Source organism: Mauremys reevesii, unplaced genomic scaffold (genome assembly GCF_016161935.1).
Source record: "Mauremys reevesii isolate NIE-2019 unplaced genomic scaffold, ASM1616193v1 Contig39, whole genome shotgun sequence".
Taxonomy (NCBI): Eukaryota; Metazoa; Chordata; order Testudines; family Geoemydidae; genus Mauremys; species Mauremys reevesii.
This window is the reverse complement of record NW_024100850.1, coordinates 1-20,296: the sequence shown is the minus strand read 5'-3', so window position 1 is coordinate 20,296 and position 20,296 is coordinate 1. Positions and strand designations below refer to the sequence as shown.

General features: G+C 50.2%; 1 protein-coding gene across 1 annotated transcript; it reads right to left on the bottom strand.

Annotated features, from left to right (window-relative positions):
- Window positions 1-403: 403 nt before the first annotated feature.
- Window positions 404-18,964, bottom strand: LOC120393939 (beta-1,4-galactosyltransferase 1-like). The gene is given in 6 exon segments (XM_039518397.1): window positions 404-629; window positions 1,298-1,331; window positions 1,334-1,401; window positions 5,165-5,287; window positions 8,202-8,389; window positions 18,632-18,964. Coding segments are annotated over 6 exon segments (867 nt in total). The 5' UTR covers window positions 18,950-18,964; the 3' UTR covers window positions 404-493.
- Between the last annotated feature and the right edge of the window lie 1,332 nt (window positions 18,965-20,296).

The following is a 20,296-nucleotide window of genomic DNA, read 5'->3' as shown; positions in this document are numbered from 1 at the left end:
AAAAAAATCTAATACAAAGTGTAAACTTGTACAATTTTAGCAGCATTTTCCAGTCCTTCATAAAGTAACAACAGCAAAGAATTTAAAGCAGTGCTCTCGTCTACTTAATTTAACCTATGGAAGAAATAATATGGGTAATAATAATAATAAAGTAATTGCTGATTCATCATTTGTTTGTGAACAATAACAACATTTGAATAAAATATTTGTGGGGAGCACTGCAGCAGATACATAATGTCCAGCATTTTCTGGCAACGTAAATATTTACAACTCTTATTTACAGTTTCTAAAACTTACAAAAATATTGTAGAGCTAGAAAGTTGTGTAAAGTCAAGTTTGGGATTAAAAAGTCTCACTTGTCCAGGAGACTGGGAAAACTTTGCATAGCTGAATGAGGCTCTTTTTCATTCTGACTGTACAAACAGTACATATAAAAATCCTATGGATCAGATATCCTGGTAGCTTCCAAGTCTTCACTTCTGCCTCTCCAACACTAGTTTTTTGGTGAGCCAACATCCACTGTGATTTTGGTATACAGTGGGTATTTCTCAGTTTTCACTACCTTGTATGACAGCGTATTTAAGCCATCCGAATTCATTGTCTCTCTTGTGTGAGCAATTCTGTCAAACCTGTGAAAACAAAATGATGCAATATTGTAATATTAGCACTGTAATGACCTCGAACTGCAAGCAGGGCACTGCACCCACCCGCAGCACAGCTTTATGGCTCAATGGCCACAAGAAAGGATTAAAACAGAGGTGGCCACAAGCAGCTGTTTTATATAGTCCCCTATGCCCCCTCTCCTCTCCACCTACCAGACTGGGGGGAGGGAAAGCTTGGGGTTGCTGCCTTGCGGCGGTGGGGCTAGGGGCTTCTGCCCAGTGGGGAGAGGGGTTTCAGGGCTTCAGCAGGAGCAGAGCTGAAGCCCTGAGCCCTGGCAGGACTCTTCTGCGGGACTGAAGGCCAAGACCCCCTCCTCCCCACAGGGTTGAAGCCCCGAGCTGACAGGTGCATCCCGGCACTCGAATTTCTGAGGACTGTCATATGTGGCTCGGAGGGTCAGTAAGTTTGGCCAATCCGGACTGAAATAATCAAAGCGTTCAAAGTTAATCCTACATCTGGGTATCCCAGCATGTTCCAACAGGTTAGGTGCAATCATTGTGTGACCGCCGCCCACTGAGTAAAGTAACTTGTGTGATCAGACCTCCACATAGTAAGGGGAAGGCAGGATAATCGGGAACTATCGGCCTTGAGAGCATCTCTAACTTGTCAAGAAGGTGAAGCGAGATGGACACACCTCTGTGGGTTGGGTTCATTATTACGGTCTCTGAATGGCGAATCATTCGGCACTTCCCAATTACAGCATCTGGGCGAGATATTCTCATACCTTTAAAAAACAGCCTGCGAAAGTAAACATATCAAGAGGCTATTAATATTCTAACAAGTACTTGAGTACCCAGGTAAAGCCACTTCTACCTAAAACTTTTTTTTTTTGGCCCAAAAATGCAGATTCAGGACAACCAAAACATTCCACACATTTGTACCAATTTTGGCGAATTGTTTCAGAGAAAAAGAAAAACAGTTTTGGAAATGTCAAAATGAATGACAAATGGTCCCTGGGTGGGTGAGAGAGAGAGAGACCCTAAAGCCCCCCAGGGTCCTAGAGCCCGGAAGTCTACACAGCAATGAAACGGCCTGGCAGCCTGAGCTGGCTGACACGGGCCAGCCGCGGGTGTCTCGTTGCTGTGGAGATGTTCCGTCTGAGGACCTTTCCCAGATCCGAAGAAGAGCTCTGGGTAAGCTCGAAGGCTTGTCTCTTCCCCCAACAGAGGCTGATCCAATAAAAGAGATGACCTCACTCTCCTTATTTCAAATTCAACATTTTGTTTGACCTCACACAAGTTTTTCTGACTTTTTGATTCACTTAAAATTCCAAAAACATTGGTTTTGAGTTAACCCAAAACTATTTTTTTTTCAGTTATTTGGAATTGCCAGTGAACTGAAAAAATCCATTATTTGCACAGCTCTGCTGATTCAATGGTAAAGCTTCCTGAGCTAAAGCAATGGCCCAGGTCATTTCAAAATCCACCATTTGCAATCCCGCTGAGAAGGCAATGCTGTGAGAAAGCACAAAGGTTTGAACCAAGCTGCAGTACTGCCTGCTAGATACATACAGAAGACAAATTTGCAGTATGGGGTTAATGATACCGTCTCTCTCCTTGCAGTAGAACATTACATTGTGCTCTCTGTGTGCACGCGTAGAGTGTTATGCCATTTAGCAGGGCGGCAGCCACACTCTCTTTTAGTTTGAGCCACCCACTAAAAACTGCCTTCTTAGCTTTCAAAACTACTCCCGTCCAGATGGTGCAACAGTGTCTCTGCAGAACTGCCCCATGAGGTCAGCACTGGAACTCTGCTGTTACCCTCTGGCTTCATATTCTGAACTCCTATGCCTGGCTAACGCTTGTGGGTTAAATCCTGTAGGGTGCCAACTGCTGTCAGCTCCCACAGACTCCAGAAGGAGTTGGGGACGCTCAGCACCCCACAGGATCCACCCGTCTCCATTTCTTCCCACCATAACTGGCTCTCCATCACCTTCCCACAGCAGTCTCTCACTTGTCTGCTCCACCCAAACTATTCCCTATGCACGCACCTACATTATAACAACAGTATGCTCCTGATTTCCCAAAACCCAATGGCCATCTGAACTGCTGCATTATCCGAATCCTGTCTTTGGCCCTCAGCGGGGAATAATGCACATTCAGAGGACCGAGCAGAGACCTGGGCTGTGGGGGAGGCCATGCTGCTGCAGTATAGCTTTTGTGGCAGTGCAGGGAGCCCTCTCTGGCCCCGCTGTCATGGGAAGGAGTGAACGGGGCTGTGACCATGGAACTGCAGAGGGGCTCCCTGCCGCTCTAACACAGGTCAGCTGGCCCTTGTCTGTGTTCTCTTTGCTGTTACTACCTAGAGTCAAAAGCGGCAGAAAACGTTAACTCTCAGGGTAGTTCAGCTCTGGAACAGGCTTCCGAGGGAGGCTGTCGAGTCCCCAGCACTGGAAGTGTTTAAGAACAGGCTGGACAAACACCTGTCAGGGATGGTCTAGGTTGGGTTGGTCCTGCCTCAGTGCAGGGGGCTGGACCTGGTGACCTCTTGAGGTCCCTTCCAACCCAACGTTTCCATGATTCTACGATTTCAGATTTTATACCACTCCCCCTCTCTCCCTTTGCTAATGCTCTCTAGCTCTTCTGTAACAGTTTCCAGCCACAGATGTCAGAGCATTTTACAAAGGGAATATAATTTCCCTTTACGCAGGTGACATCATGCAAAATTGGTTTTGCTTTTTTAAATAGGTAAACCATAACATTTACAGATGTCTCAGAAGTTGTTTCATAAACTCAGGGGAAGTACAAAAGCCTATTACAAGGCCAAGGGGTAGAGAAACATTTCAGACTAAACAGAGGTTAGTAAAACCTTTCACGTGTGAACTGAAAATCAAAACACTGAGATTTCCAAAAACTACTGGTCTGCTCTCTGTGCAGAAAACATTGTAAAATCTAAGCCCTGGTCTACACTAAGGTCGGGGTCGAACTAGTACGCGAATTCAGCCACGTGAATAACGCAGCTGAATTCAACTACCCTAATTCAACTCACTTACCGCCCAGACGCCGCGGAAGCGAACTCCGCTGCTCCAAGGTCGACTCCGCAACTCCTCCTGCCGCGGTGGAGTACCGGAGTTCGAACTAGCGCCCGGGTTCGAACTATCGGCCTCAGATCAGACGCGATAGTTCAACTCCGAGCAGTCGAACTTGCCGCGTCGACCCAGCAGGTAAGTGTAAACGCGCCTTAGGCACAAGCTGCACTGTGCAAATAGCTCCCTATACTGGTTTCCATGGTACTTTATGCTCATTCCTGGAATTTTCAGTGTTCTATTTTACACGTTAGTATTTCGCAGCTGCTTAGATTTTGCTGACAGACACCATTCCCGCACTGGAACTGCAAGATTCCAGACTGGGCCGAGTTTCAGATCGACTGTGCTCCTATCATGCAGGTGAGGTTTCTCACTTCTCCACCTGCAGAGAACTTGCCCTGGCATGCTGAACAGACCCACCCTAGCCAGTGCCCCTCAGCTCTTCTCCCCACCCCATCCTGAGCTGTAGAGCGCTTCCTGAGAGAGTGACTTGGGGTTGGATTGAGGTGCCTCTCTGCAGGCCTTCCCAGCTCCACTGTCCCCAACGCTGGGAAGGAATCACCTAACATAGCAAGTGAGGAGAAAGCAGATTCTGGAAGACACAAGGAATCTTGCTGCTGCTGAACCCATGGCCCTGACCTGGCATCTCTCAGGCCTCACTCTGAGATCAGCACCACCAGCACGCTGCTCACACCTCCTGCCACTGGGTGTGGACTGCCCCTTCCTGCCCCAGCTCGCTCTGACTGGGAGCCAGCGCAAACAGTGAGCAGGGCGCCCCATGCTCCAGGGCCATCCTTGGCTGCAGACCCACGCAGCTCCAGGTTGCAGATCTGCATTAGCATCAGCCTGCACCGTGATGGTTCCTCTGGGTGAGGAGGGGAAATGAACACAGCACTGTCAGTGAGACTATTAGGGTGTGTGCTCCCAGCTCCCCTTCTCTGACTTGCTGTGAAATCAGGACCCTGCGCCAGAGAGGAGACTCCATCGCCATCTCCCACTTCCCTACTAGGGCTGTGCTGCAGGGTCAGAGATGGCGGAGAGCCCCAAATGGCTGTGGTGGCCAGCAAACACAGCCCTAGCCAGCAAGGAGCTCGGTGCCACCTCAACCCACCCGCCCATACGACACGGAGCTGGGACGGACGGATGCTCCCCAGGAAGGATCTGGGTTCCTGAAGAGCTCTTCCCCTGGGAGTGCAGTTTACAGCACACACACTCCTGGCCTTTTAGTGTGCGGCATGTGAAACTGAGGCTCTCTGGCCACGCCGGTGCCCCTCTGGCGAGGCACTGCCCAGAGCGCGAGAAGAGGGAAAGCTCTAGCGTGCAGGGCTGCAGACACAGCACGGGCTAAAGCCAACTGCTTTAAGCATTACTCAGGGGGTCGTAAGTCACACACAGACAGGGAGAACAGTGCCGAGGGCCCAGGCTAGTAGCGGCTTCTAGCTGCACAGCAATAGCATGTTCCAGCTTGGGTCTTACCGGTTATAAATGTCGTCATCTTCACCACCCCAGCCCCAGTAATTATTAGGAAATCCATTGATTTTTACCAATTGCTCCTTGCTTAACGCAGACACACCTCCGAAATACTGATTGTACGGTAAGCTGCAAGGGGAAAAAGAGCTTTGTTAGTGCACCAGGCTTGTTACTGAACAGGCAGGGCTGGATGGTGCCATCAGACACAGCCCTGAGCAAAGGGGCAGGGCGGGGCTGGGGGCCTGGCACTGGAATGACTAGCGGGGCAGGGCTGGGGGTCTGGGGGTCTGTCACTGGAATGACTAGCAGGGCGGGGCTGGGGCCTGGCACTGGAATGACTAGCAGGGCGGGGCTGGGGTCTGTCACTGGAATGACTAGCAGGGCGGGGCTGGGGTCTGTCACTGGAATGACTAGCAGGGCGGGGCTGGGGTCTGTCACTGGAATGACTAGCAGGGCAGGGCTGGGCTGGGGCCTGTCACTGGAATGACTAGCAGGGCGGGGCTGGGGCCTGGCACTGGAATGACTAGCAGGGCGGGGCTGGGGCCTGGCACTGGAATGACTAGCAGGGCAGGGCTGGGGGCTGGGGTCTGTCACTGGAATGACTCGCAGGGCGGGGCTGGGGGCTGGGGCCTGGCACTGGAATGACTAGCAGGGCGGGGCTGGGGTCTGTCACTGGAATGACTAGCAGGGCGGGGCTGGGGTCTGTCACTGGAATGACTAGCGGGCAGGGCTGGGCTGGGGTCTGTCACTGGAATGACTAGCAGGGCGGGGCTGGGGTCTGACACTGGAATGACTAGCGGGGCAGGGCTGGGGGTCTGGGGGTCTGTCACTGGAATGACTAGCAGGGCGGGGCTGGGGTCTGTCACTGGAATGACTAGCAGGGCTGGGCTGGGGTCTGTCACTGGAATGACTAGCAGGGCAGGGCTGGGGGCTGGGGTCTGTCACTGGAATGACTAGCAGGGCAGGGCTGGGGTCTGTCACTGGAATGACTAGCAGGGCTGGGGTCTGTCAGGGGAATGCCTAGCAGGGCTGGGCTGGGGTCTGTCACTGGAATGACTATCTGGGCTGGGCTGGGGTCTGGGGTCTGTCACTGGAATGACTAGCAGGGCCGGGCTGGGGGTCTGTCACTGGAATGACTAGCAGGGCAGGGCTGGGGTCTGTCACTGGAATGACTAGCAGGGCGGGGCTGGGGTCTGTCACTGGAATGACTAGCAGGGCCGGGCGGGGGTCTGTCACTGGACTGACTAGCGGGGCAGGGGTGGGGTCTGTCACTGGAATGACTAGCGGGCAGGGCTGGGGACTGGGGTCTGTCACTGGAATGACTAGTGGGGCAGGGCAGGGCTGGGGTCTGTCACTGGAATGACTCGCAGGGCAGGGCTGGGGTCTGTCACGGGAATGACTAGCAGGGCGGGGCTGGGGTCTGTCACTGGAATGACTAGCAGGGCAGGGCTGGGGTCTGGCACTGGAATGACTAGTGGGGCAGGGAGGGGCTGGGGTCTGTCACTGGAATGACTAGCAGGGCAGGGCTGGGGTCTGTCACTGGAATGACTAGCAGGGCGGGGCTGGGGGTCTGGGGGTCTGTCACTGGAATGACTAGCAGGGCGGGGCTGGGGGCTGGGGTCTGTCACTGGAATGACTAGCAGGGCAGGGCTGGGGTCTGTCACTGGAATGACTAGCAGGGCAGGGCTGGGGAGTGGGGTCTGTCACAGGAATCACTAGCAGGGCAGGGCTGGGGTCTGTCACTGGAATGACTAGTGGGGCAGGGCGGGGCTGGGGTCTATCACTGGAATGACTAGCAGGGCAGGGCTGGGGTTGGGGTCTATCACTGGAATGACTAGCAGGGCAGGGCTGGGGTTGGGGTCTGTCACTGGAATGACTAGCAGGGCAGGGCTGGGGGCTGGGGCTGTCACTGGAATGACTAGCCGGGCGGGGCTGGGGTCTGTCACGGGAATGACTAGCAGGGCAGGGCTGGGGTCTGTCACTGGAATGACTAGCAGGGCAGGCCGGGGCTGGGGGCTGTCACTGGAATGACTAGCAGGGTGGGGCTGGGGGCCTGTCACAGGAATGACTAGTGGGGCAGGGTGGGGCTGGGGTCTGTCACTGGAATGACTAGCCGGGCGGGGCTGGGGGCCTGTCGCTGGAATGACGAGTGGGGCAGGGTGGGGCGGGGGTCTGTCACTGGAATGACTAGCAGGGTGGGGCTGGGGGCCTGTCACAGGAATGACTAGTGGGGCAGGGTGGGGCTGGGGTCTGTCACTGGAATGACTAGCAAGGTTAGGTGTGCATGTGTTCATGCATTAGGTGGAGCACAGAGACATTTAGTCTCTCTCTTTTGGTGCTGTCTTCCCTGATCACTCACCCACCATAACCACAGTGGCTCCACCCACATATTAATGGCTGAGAATTCTACCATGCAGCCATTTCTAGGTGCAAATATCGGTGGGGTTTCCCTGTCAGACAGGTCATGATGAATAAGCTGATGACATGGCCAAGAAGATCATATCTTTGTCCCCAAGAGCAGGCATGGTAACCGTTGGTCTGCGAGGGACACTCTCCACACAGCACAGTGTCACTGGGATTTTCCAATATCCCAGGGGTGGCCATTCTGGAAAACCTCCTGGCCCAGAAATCCTGACAAACTCTGCTAACACAATGCTAAATACACAGGGCCAAATTCACCTGGGGTCTTGGGTAGGAGCAACCCCACTGCCTTAAATGGAGACAGAATAGCATTTACTGGTTGCTTTCATGGATACAGGATAAAATCAGCAGCTACGGGATGAGCACAAAAAATCTGAAAAAGATCAGCTTCCATTTTTTCTACTCCTATGACTGATATTTGAAAACTTTTAAGAACAGTTACTTAATCTTTCCCACAGACAACCCTTTTTTTCCAGTCCTACACTGTGACAAATTGCAGCCAGGAGTGATTTTTCCAGGCCTTCAATATGAGGTTTATACTGGAGATGCTGCCACTCTGCCATAGGCATGGAAGGTTAAAATACAGATGAGTAACAAACAGTCCATTGAAAAGAGCTCTCACCGAAATCCAAACTTATCCATCGATACAGAAAGATGCCGTGGCTGGCTGTAACACTTGTAGATGTTTCTGTCGTCCATTGGAATTAGGTCTACGTCACTAAATACAAAGCAACCATAGTCATATTCTTTCAAAGCTTCTTTGAAGCCTATGTTCAGAAGTTTAGCACGATTAAAGGTTTCTTCTCCACCCTAATTTAAAAACAAACAAAAAAAATTAAGCACCTTAAGGAGGTTAGTATACACTGTCCATTTCTTACCTGTTACCAAGTATCCCATCTGTCACACTGGACCTGCACCGCCACCACCAGAGTCAAAGTCCCCCGGTGCCCTCACAGCCCAGGTGACGGAATACGACTAGCACTACAACCCATCTAAAGAGCAGACACTGATGCCCAGAAACTCCTTTGCCCAAATCCTGAATTTTCTGGGCAGCTGAATCTATGTGCGGTTCAGAGACATGTGGGGAAGCTGAAATGGTAGACAACAGAATAACCAGCTGGACTACACTCCATTCGTCCTGCCAGTTACTGGCACATGAGATCCTAGAAGCACAGGTCATCCCCACTTCACTCTCTACCCACCCCATCGCACAGGTGAACCCCATCAACCTTGTGTGGGCATTAATGTGTGCCCTTGTTGCCAAGAAGGCTAAGGACATTTTAGGCTGTATAAGTAGGGGCATTTCCAGCAGATCGAGGGATGTGATCATTCCCCTCTATTCGACATTGGTGAGGCCTCATCTGGAGTACTGTGTCCAGTTTTGGGCCCCACACTACAAGAAGGCTGGGACACAGGAGTTCTCAACCGGGTCAGACCACCTCCACCACTGCAAGCTTGAACTGGCATCTGCTCAGCTGGCCAAGCACATCCATGCCAGGGCACAGACAGCAAGCGTTTCGTCCATTTGGTGTTTTCCCCTCTATGCTTTACGCCTAGACTCTCTCGATGTAGATTCAGACAGGTCTGTGCACTCTAGAGGCAGCGGCTGTTTCTGTGATGGGACTGTTAGTACAGCCAGACTCCTCTGACCCAGATGCAGCCCTTGGCTTTGCTGCAGCTTGGAGGACTGTAGGCTGTGACCCACGAGCCCTAGCAGGCTAAAATGCACTAGTGCATGGTCCATGGAGAGTTGTCCTGGCACATGGTGCTGAGTCCTCCTTGTTTCCAGTGGCTAAAATTTACCCAGCCCTTTCCTGGTGGGATGGGTCCCTCCCATAGGCAACTGCTGTACTTGCCACAGGGACATTGTGTGACGGCAAATGGGGGGGGGGGGGGGCTGTGTGAGCATTAATGGAAGGAAAAGCCATTCACTAGACACAATCCCCGCTACAGAAAAGCTTCTGAACCCCCATCCCAACAAGGATGTTGCCAGGGTGTTACAGCTGTGATCAGAACAGGAAGGTGCACACTGAGGTTTTTTGTGTGTACCTGTTGTTAAAAAGGGCCATGTGTTGCTCAACTGGTGACAATTCAGAAGCACTGTCAGGGCTGGAGTAATTGAGGGTACGTCTACACTACCCGCCGAATCGGCAGGTAGTGATCAATCTATCGGGGATCGATTTATCGCAGCTAGTGTAGATCCCTGATCGCTCTGCCGCCGACCGAACTCCGCCAGGCGAGAGGCGGAAGCAGAGTCGACGGGGGAGCGGCAGACGTCGATCCCGTGCTGCAAGGACGCGAAGTAAGTGATTCTAAGTCGATCTAAGATACGTCGACTTCAGCTACGCTATTCTTGTAGCTGAAGTTGCTTACCTTAGATCAATCCCCGCCCCCCAGTGTAGACCAGGCCTGAGATTTAAATTTCCCAGTATCCCACGAGCTGCTGAATGGTTTAGCCTCATACTAATCCCAACGCTTTCAAAAGGAAAAATACAGAAGTAGGAAATTCACTGTGTTTTGTACTTTCTCTCCTGATTTATTTTTGGGGTGGTGGTGGGAGCAGAATAAAAATAAAAATAAAAAACAAAAACAAAAAACACAACAGGGCCAGATTCTAATACCCTTTCTCTGGTTTGGTACCACCTTGCTCTAGGAGTGCTCGCCTTGGCTTCAATGGTACCATTCAGTGTAACGAAGGCTAGCAAAGCTGGGCCCTGAATCTGTACTAAATGAATAAATTATATCCTCTTCCTCTTGGCCAAAGAAACATCACCCCCTAGGGGAATCCCACTGTGCCCTGAGCTCAGCCAGCTGTTATTGTGTAGCTAGCTTCCACTCGCAGTGTTTGCAACGTGTCTGTGCGGAGCTCCGTTAGCCCCACCGAGACCCAGCTTCCACTCACAGCACATTCAGTTACTTTTGACGTTTAAGCAGGAGGCAAACAGCCGGCACTCTTGCTAATGTTACAATTTGTGCTTATCTATTTGCCTGTCCTCTGGTTATGGAAACCAATTAAGGTCCGAAGGACGATAGGCAGCCAGCACCTGTGCAGAATGTGTCCCCATGCAAACCTCAAGGGGAGTGTCTTTTCCCTTTTCCATGCATAGAACGGACCATCCCAGCGGGTCTCAGCAGCACACACAAGGCGGATTCACAGCCAGGCATGTGGGTAATCCTTCGTATACAGGGCAGAAAGCTGGCAGCCTGGTGAAAACAAAGACTTCCCCTTCTTCATCACCTAGGCCTTAGAACTTGCCCAGCCAAACTGAACAGAAGTGCTGTCTGTGTTAATGGCCTGTCAATTGACATGAGAGGGGGAAATCCGCACCAAGAGAATCCCTCAGACGGCAGAGTGCTCATTCACAGGGTGGGGACTGAGGCCACAAACAGAAGAGTTAGAGAAGAAATCCCTTTTGCTTCTGCAACACAGCTACCCCCAGACAAACGGCTTCATACTTGGTCTAGCTGTGGCTTGTACAGACTGCACTGAGGGATCTATAGCCATTTTCTCACCTGTGGAGGCTGGAATGCTAATCCTGTGGGGCCTGCCAAATAGCCAACTTCCACAGCTGCACACATGCACCCCCAGCATGGCAGAGGGAACCTTGCCCTTTGACCGGGCAGGAAATATGGCCCAACTGGACCATATGCATTAGTCTGTCACACCCCTTGAGGCTCTACCCTCTACATGGAGACCACTAACCAAGGAGCAGCAGCAGCCTCTCGACGAGGAAGGGGCAACTGTAGATAGACCTTCAGGGCCCTGTAGATGTCCAGAGAACACCTTCGCTCCTTTGTCACTTCAGGAAGGAGAGCACCCTGTAATTAAGGTGGGCAATTCTGCCGTCCCTGTGACGGCAGAGGGAAGGAAAGGAGCCCCCAGAAAACTCCTCTTCCCTTCTTGGTGGCGGGTTGGAAGCCTATCTAGCTCAGAGAGGAGAGTGCAGTCAGATTAGACTCAGACCAGTGGAGTTCTATGGGAGCAGCTCTGCTGGAGAAACTGGAGTGACCTGCTCTGAAAGGCTTAGAAGCAAGCTGTGATCTGAAGCTCCTGGATGGGCCCAAGGGCAGGGAGGCCAGCCTCTGTCCCACAGGCTCTGAAGGCTGTTGCCAACTGCCAGCATGGCGAAGCCTTTGAAGGAAAGCAACAGGAGGCTTCATTTTGTTTAGAAAAACCTCTTCTAAGCCAGGAAATACCAGCTGCCCATAATAGTGCCCAGCAGTAGGGAAGTGGCACAAAGTATGCAGAGCTGTCAGACACCAGGAAGGAACCAGCAATCCCCCTGGGGGACAGGAATAGAGTTATAATTGCCATCTTCAGCCTCGGATGTCCACTGAAAGTACGAAACACGACATGTACTCCCAGGGTCCCATTTCCGCACAGCGCCCCCTTCTGGGGTATGTATACACTGCACGCTACGCCCAGGTTCTGATTCAGGCCTGAGCCTAAGCCCCCACACCCGGGTCAGCAAGCACTCAGGACCCAAGTCCTAGAACCCTGCTGGGGAGGGGCAGGGGTGTCGGTGCCCGAGTACCACTGTGACTTGGGGCCAAGCCCTGTCCTTTTGCAGTGTGGACACAGCTCAAGCCGCAGACCTGATTGAGAAGGGCTGCGTAGGGCAGTGTGGATGCGCTAGCACAGCTGAGAGATCCGGGTCTAGCAACTGTAAATGCAGCTTTGCAATGCAGTGTAGTGCCTCAAGGGCAGGTGTGGAAACACAAGAGCTGGGTTTACAATGCAGTGTGGACTAACTCTAGAGCTCTGAGGAGATGGCAGCACCTGTGGGAGAGGGCAAGGCTCTGGGCACTGGGCCGACTGCAGGGGTGACAGAGACTCCCTCAGTGTCGCGCGGGCGGGGGGGGGGGGGCATGCCGGTGTTAAACATTAACGGGGAGGGGAGGTTTAGAGAAGTCTTGGGGACTTGGACATCCAACTCCCATTGGCCGTCACCAGTAGCACAGGGAGAGACATTTTGGACAGGCCTGCGACAGGCCTGCTTGCAAGTGTCTGTGGGATCAAGGCCTTAACGCTCAGGTGCCTAACTCCCCAAGAGACATAAGAACGGCCATATTGGGTCAGACCAATAGTCCATCCAGCCCAGTGTCCTGTCTGCCGACAATGGCTGGTGCCAGGTGCCCCAGAGGGAATGAACAAAACAAGTAATGATCAAGTGATCCATCCCCTGTTGCCCATTCCCAGCTTCTGGCAGGCAGAGGCTAGGGACACCCACAGCATGGGGTTGTGTTCCTGCCAATCCTGGCTAACAGCCATTGCAGGACCTGTCCTCCATGAACTGATCTAATTCTGTTTTGAACTCTGTTATAGTCTTGGCTTTCACAACATCCTCCGGCAAGGAGTTCCACAGGTTGACTGTGCGTTGTGTGAAGACGTACTTCCTTCTGTTTGTTTTAAACCTGCTGCCAATTAATTTCATTGGGTGATTCCCTAGTTCTTGTGTTAGGTGAAGGGGTAAATAACATTTCCTATTCACTTTCTCCACACCAGTCATGATTTTACAGACTTCTATCATATCCTCCCCTTAGTTGTCTCTTTTCTAAGCCGAACAGTCCCAGTCTTTTTAATCTCTCCTCATATGGAAGCTGTTCCTTGCCCCTAATCACTTTTGTTGCCCTTCTCCCTTACCTTTTCTAATTCCAATTTATCTTCTTTGAGGTGGGACAACCACATCTGCACGCAGTATTCAAGAGGTGGGCGTACCATGGATTTATATAGAGGCAATATGATATTTTCTGTCTTATTATCTATCCTTTTCTTAATGATTCCCAACATTCTGTTTGCTTTTTTGACTGCCACTGCACATAGTTCTCTGAAAACATCAGCTCAATCTGCCAGACACTTCTTTGAAAGCCCTAGTCTAAATCGCAGGGGCGGCTCCAGGCCCCGGCACGCCAAGTGCGTGCTTGGGGCGGCATGCCGCGGGGGGCGCTCTGCTGGCCACCGGGAGGGCGGCAGGCAGGCAGCCTTTGGTGGCACGCCTGCGGAGGGTCCAGTCCGCTGGTCCCGCGGCTCCGGTGGACCTCCCGCAGGCGTGCCTGCGGAGGGTCCGCTGGTCCCATGGCTTCGTGGAGCCGCGGGACCAGTGGACCCTTCACAGGCACGCCTGCAGGAGGTCCACCGGAGCCGCGGGACCAGCGACCGGCAGAGCGCCCCCCGCGGCATGCCGCCGTGCTTGGGGCGGCGAAATGTCTAGAGCCGCCCCTGCTAAATCGACATGTATTTGATTACTTCTCTAGGACTATTGCAGCATCCAAAGTGTTTCTAGTCCACACTGGATGTTCTTTGCTAGGAGTATTATTGACTCTACAGCCCCTGGTGCCACGCAGCCAGCAGTAGCCACAACATTGCTGCGGTAAGTAAAATAATTCCTTAACAGAAAATACCAGGAACAGAGCGTGGTGCAGAAATGTCCGTTATTTGACTTGCAGCTGGAGGCGCATGCTGCCCACTGAGCACGCCAGTGGCAGAATGCAGGGAATGGAGTGCCGTGGACACTTACAGGCCACTCAGTTGTCAGCTGCTTTCCAGATCGAAGGTCAGAAGATTAACTGAGTTAAACTGGAATAACCAACTGTTGCGGGTGCATTGCACAACTGCCTCCCAGCACACATTCAAAAGAGAGTAATTGGTGCCAACGAAAGGTCAGGGCTGTTCTGAGCAGCCTCCCCATAGGAGAGTCTCTTCATTATTTTTTTTCTCAGTACCCATAGGAGATCATAGAAACAACAGCATCAGCCTCTGCTGTGCACTAACCCACAAGTAGAGTGACCCAGCAAACTGGCAAATAGGAGCTAGGCAGCATTTCTTTTTATTCTTTCTAAAACACAGCCCAGCAGCTCCATCCTGCCCTGTGAAACAACATATAAAAACACAACACCCACACATGAGCACAGCCAGATACCACACAATGTACCACACATGCAATCACAGGACAAAGCCAGCGCCAGTGGGAAATAGCTGGAAAAACAACTGAAATTTGCAGGGAATTTTCTAATCCTCCCCAATCCCTCTACCCATTTTAGCAACATAATGTGACACTCACAGCCACGTGCACAGAGAGAGCCCTGCACATATCAGGGTGAATGTGTTAGCTCAGTAAAGCAGCAACAAGGGGTAACTGTGGATGTAGCTGCACCCAGCAGCCAAGTCAAGTGAGGGCTCTAGGAGGGGAAGGCTGGTTCAGCGGCTGAGGTGCTAACCTGAGACCCAGGTTCAATTCCCTGCTCTACCACCCACTCCCTGTGTGATCATGGGGAAGTTCCTCATCTACAGCAATGGGGATAACAGCATTGCGCTGCCTCCCGGGGAGGCAGGAGGACAAACTCAGTACAGACTGGGAGGAGCCAAGTAGTGGGGCAGGAGAATTATGTATGGAACAAGTCAGCAGAGTTCCCATCCTGGAGAGAGTGACTGAGGTGACACCCAAACTGGTCACTCAAGTTCTACCTGGGAAGAATTTTCCCCAATGTTTTTAAAGACTGCCTTGTCCCCAGGAATGTGGACACCAGAGGAGGAAAGTGATTTCAGGGGGTTACTGGAAATGGATGGCCATCTCACTCACAGGCCTACTGGTGCATTCTACAACTCCCGGAATGCCTATCCCATAATGCCCAGGGGCATTCTCAACATGAGGGATGGCATTGGGGGATGTAGTTTGGAGGGCCAGCTAAGCTGGTGGGGCATTGGCACTTGCGGCTTCCATTGTTGACTGGGCTGGGTCAGGCAGACCTGACCTGAAGACCTCATCTCAGATGTTGCAACACATTGTGACCAGTGCTTGTAGACTGTTTGCAGATGCAAAACATTAGAGGGATCTTGCAAGCTCCAGTTGTCCTAATCAATTGTTCATTATAACATCTTTTTTATCTCCCACCAGCAAGGCACAGCTGCAGGTTTATTTCTTAGATTACCCATTTAAATAGATGTTGGCATGTGAATGGCCCAAATTAAGTTAACACTTAATTGAGGTAAACAGGCCAAAGGTCAGGTTCCCAAGTGTGTTGATGGTATTTGTTCCACTGAAGATTGGTTATTGACCCATTAACTGGGGTTGGCAGAAATGGATCCATTTACATCAGGAGGAACTTTAAAAAAGACTAGATTTTAAAAAACAATAGACCATCAAATTGCTGCTCTACCTCCCCACCCACCCAGCTTGAGCTCCACTGGCTCTGGTTATACCCCAGACACTTTACAAATACCACGTTTCTGACTTCAGTCCAGCATTAATGTGGTGCATTTCAGACAGCCAAGAATTGAATGGTGAAGATGCAATGGATTCACGCCTGAATTGCATTGCACTGAAAGGAAGAAGTTTGACATTACCAGTGCAGCAGCAGTAAGGGTCAGCGCTCCTCTCTCTTTCTATGAGATGCAGAGTACAGAAGAGCACGTAGGCGGAGTGCAAGAATCAGATCACACAGTAATTTTCCTTGCTTCAGTGACTGCTTTGCTATAGACACGATTAACAAGTAAAGGTAAAATTTCCCCACTAGAAGGAAAAAAAGAAAAAAAAAAAGAAGGATGGATGCAAAGGGAAGGACAGACAAGAAAAAGAGAAAAGCAATTGTCAAGACAGCAGAGAAATAAGAACGTTTTCCTCCTCTACTTCTGTCAGAGCACCCACATTTCTGTAACCGCCTTGACGCAGCTTTCCGCTCGCCCCCCCGGAGGGTGGCAGCTGGCTTAGTGCCGCTGACAGTTCTCTATGTTAGGGACATAACGTTTCAGAGATGTGCAGAACATGCTTAGACTTGTTCATGTTTAGACTTCAGCACAAGAGAAGGCAAACATTTTAACTGCAAATTAGGTCACGTCAGTTACTACAGATAATCACTGCCCTCCCGAAAAGGAGATACTTGCAGAAGAATGAACTGTACCTCTCTAGGGTCTGTATACTCAGTATATTGGCACCACGTCTGTTTAACTCTTCGTCAAGGGGGCATATTTTAAAAGACTGACTACATAATTTTTGTGCAGGTTAATTTTACAGCATATGCCAAATGCCCTCTGATATAGTTCATTTCCCATGACCAGGCAGTGCTCTTCATTACCAGGGACACTAATCACTGAGATTAGTCCCAGCGGTGCTATCATCACTGTGATGTGGCTATCCGCTCACTAGCACCAGCCCAAGGCCACAAGTCATTTTTCAAAGGCCTCTGAAAAGCTATCATAGGATACTTAGATATTTATAATGAGCAGTAACCCCAGTCGTAGGACTGAAATCCCATATTTTAAAACAAGATACTGCACACCCTAACACAAAAGATAAATTAACATATGAAGCTTAGAGCAACCAATGACCATTTATTAGAAACGGCCACACACCACTAACATGACTTTCCAAGTTATGCAAATGTTCCCAACTTGTGAAACTAGCATGTTGGGTGAGAGGAGCATTCTGGCTGATGGAAGTACAGAATGCAGAGGCATCCAGCTTTGTCCCCACCCTCAATATGTGTTTTCAATGGGTATTTTACCAGAACACTAGTATTACTATATGGCCAAACAAAATACATGCATGTATACAGTGGATCCTTAATGCATCAAAATAATACCATCTTCACGAGCTAAGGGTGGCTGGGTATTTATGCCACCATTTGTGAGAGGCGTGTGGTCTTGCACTGCTCAGTCTGGAGAGCTGCACTCTAAATTGTCATTTATACTATGTGGCAAAGGGGGTCTCAGAGCAACTTCAGATAACATTTAGTACAGTTAGTCTAGCATGTTATTACTATTACAGTCACCAGCATGGTCTGATATATAAGCATGTTACACATATATACAAAAATGATTTGAGGAAGATTAATGACAGTACGTTATAATCTAAACTAAAATAATCTGTAAATAATCTGCAGTTGCATATCATCTGTAAATAGAACACTCTGCCATCACAAACACATGAACAAAGTCATATCAAGCACAGCAGGTAAGTATTAACATTCCTTAGGTCAGTATTTACCATTACTATAAATACACAGCAATCCATTTCCTGAGGCATAGGAAAAAGTTCAAACCTTTCTGCTGCACCTGAACACACCAACTGATCTTGACTTTAGATACCATCCATGGTCGTTTGCAGTGTTGTTGTAGCCAGGCTGGTCCCAGAGTATGAGAGAGACAAGGTGGGCAAGGTAAAGCTGATCTGATAAAAGATATTACTTCACCCACCTTGTCTCTCTTGACTCTAGAAACAGTTATGCTCCAGGGAGTGTGCTGCCTTTCAGCATTGCACAGGGCTGGGATCCAAAGTTAGACAGAGGTGCTGTGTTAATATTTATGTGCCAGACACGCAGAGAGACTTCACTGGCACCCTTCGGAGTGATAGCGGTGCCCTTTCATCACAACTAATGCATTTTTCTTAACTTGTTAAGCTTCTCAATGTGTGCACAACAGACAGGTTTTTTTTGGAATCATGGCATATGCTCAAGCCAGTCGTGTTGTTTGGAGAGGCGAAAGCAGGGCTAAAAAGGCAAATATATTGGAAGTAATGCCAGTAATGTTTTTCTATTCCATTTATTTGAAATGGACTTGTCTACATCTATAAGAGATCTATGTTCTATCCACATGCAGGACAGTTAGTGCACTGTTCCTATTATTGTTCCTGGGGGTTATCTGGGTATCTGGCCTGCATCATACAGGTGGTCAGACTAGGGACCTGGGGCTCCCTTCTGGCCTCACAAATTGGTGATAAGTGTATCCTGGTGGAAATAAGATGCGACTGTATTACTAAAAGTTCTCCTCAAAGTGGCTACTTAAGTAGAAGTTACTCACAAGGAATTTGCCTAACTTGAGAAGTGGATCTCAGTTTACGGGGGGAAGCATTTTTCTAAAGCTATAAAAGCAACTAGCAGAAGTGTTTGGATTTGTTTGCAGATTATGCAGTGAAGATTCCTGACTCTTCACTCTTTCATTTTGTGCATTAATCTTCTCAACCAGCAAGTTGGTTACTGAGTATAAACCAACTGCACCTTTGCCTGGGAGTATTATAGCCATTATTCTGCAAACGTATGCATGTCCCAAGTCCTTACCTGATTGATGACATACACTCCATAGTCAAGCTGTTGCCTTTGAAGGATTGGGTGGAGATAATACAGCCAGTACTTCAGATGCTCATCACGGTTCCTGAATGGTATGATGATTGCTACTTTCTGAAGTGCTTTACAGTCTTCTGGAGCATATCGGCCTCCTTCTCTCACTTTAGGGTTTATCCTCTCAGCTTCCTCAAGATTCACAGGCTGGGAAAATTCCACATTCAGTGCACCAACTGGAAAGGACCGTGACAGACAGTGAGTTTGCAGATTCCAAAAGACCCACACAATTCTCTGTAAAGGTTTGAAGAAATACATTTATTTTATAACCAAGGATGGGGACATGGGTGGAGGAGGGGGTTTGGATCTGAATAAAAGCTGATGGACATGAAAAACTGCCCCCTTAACCAAGCACAACAAAACCAGCTGCACAATACAGGAACGGCGGGAGACCCTGCCCCACTCAGGGAAGACTCACACTTCAATGTGCTTAGGATCAGGCCTCAAATTTGTATCTGATATTTAATGGGTCTGAAAGTCCTCAGACCTGCCATAGGTCACTGGCTCCTACATGGAATAACATCCCAGCATGCATTCTGCTGTTGGCACACCCTGGTACCAGCCCGAGAGAAGAAACACTCTACTTAATCGCTACCCCGCAATATAGTGCGGGTCTTACGTGGTTGAAAAATAATCTCCTTACTCCAAGGACTAATGACATGCAAACTAACAAAACCACCTTTTTGCTAAGAATAGCCACAGAGCAACTGAAAGTACACCCTCCTTTAAAGTTCATGTTCTAGAAACATTAAACAAAGCCATATTTGCATTCAGGCTGGCAACTTCTGTGCCTGGTTTCAGTAGAGTAGGTTTGGAAAGTGCCACGGTCGTCTTCCCTGAAGCAGGGGTTTCAAACCGAGAGGCTCATAGGCAAACATGTCTACTGTATTAGCGCATTTCAAACAAGGCCACCCATGGCTTCAGAATGGCGGCTGAACTCCACTACGGGCAAGCCAGCCACAGAGGACATGACCTCACGCAGGCTGGTCAAGGGCTCTTGAATAAACGGGTGTGTGCTGGGGGAGACAGGGAGAGACTGAAAATGGGTAGTAAATCACGAAGAAAAGTAGCCAGGCTGCACACACTGCCAGTCACCTCTGGCCAGAGTGCTGTGCACTCCTCAGCCGCAGAGGCCTGGGACCGGGACTCGAGGCTGGGGGCTGATCCCCAGTGCAGTCGGGTGCTCTGGGGAAAACTCCAGTCAGCCCAACTGGTGCAGATCCTGGCCTTGTCCCTCTCTGCACTGTGTGACACGTTATACTACAGTCCAGCAGGATTTTGAACCATTGTGTTTGCCAACATGCTGCTTTTCATACCAGACCTTGCAGCCAGTGCAGAAAAAAAGGACCTGTCATGAAACCAGTGTTATGCCAGTTACACCCTGATGTGCTGCCAAGTCAGGGGCTACACTCCTGAGCCCAGACAAGGCCTCAGACACCTTGCTGGCAGCAACAAGTCATCTGAAACGACGTGGTGGCGCCAGCTAAGCTCCACGCCGCACACTGAGAAGCAGGATGATGTCATCAGGCGGTTGGTTTCTCAGCAGCAGCTCTCGTTTCTGAGTCAGTCTCGGCCTGCTCTCTAAAGCAGAGGCAGGGAAATCCA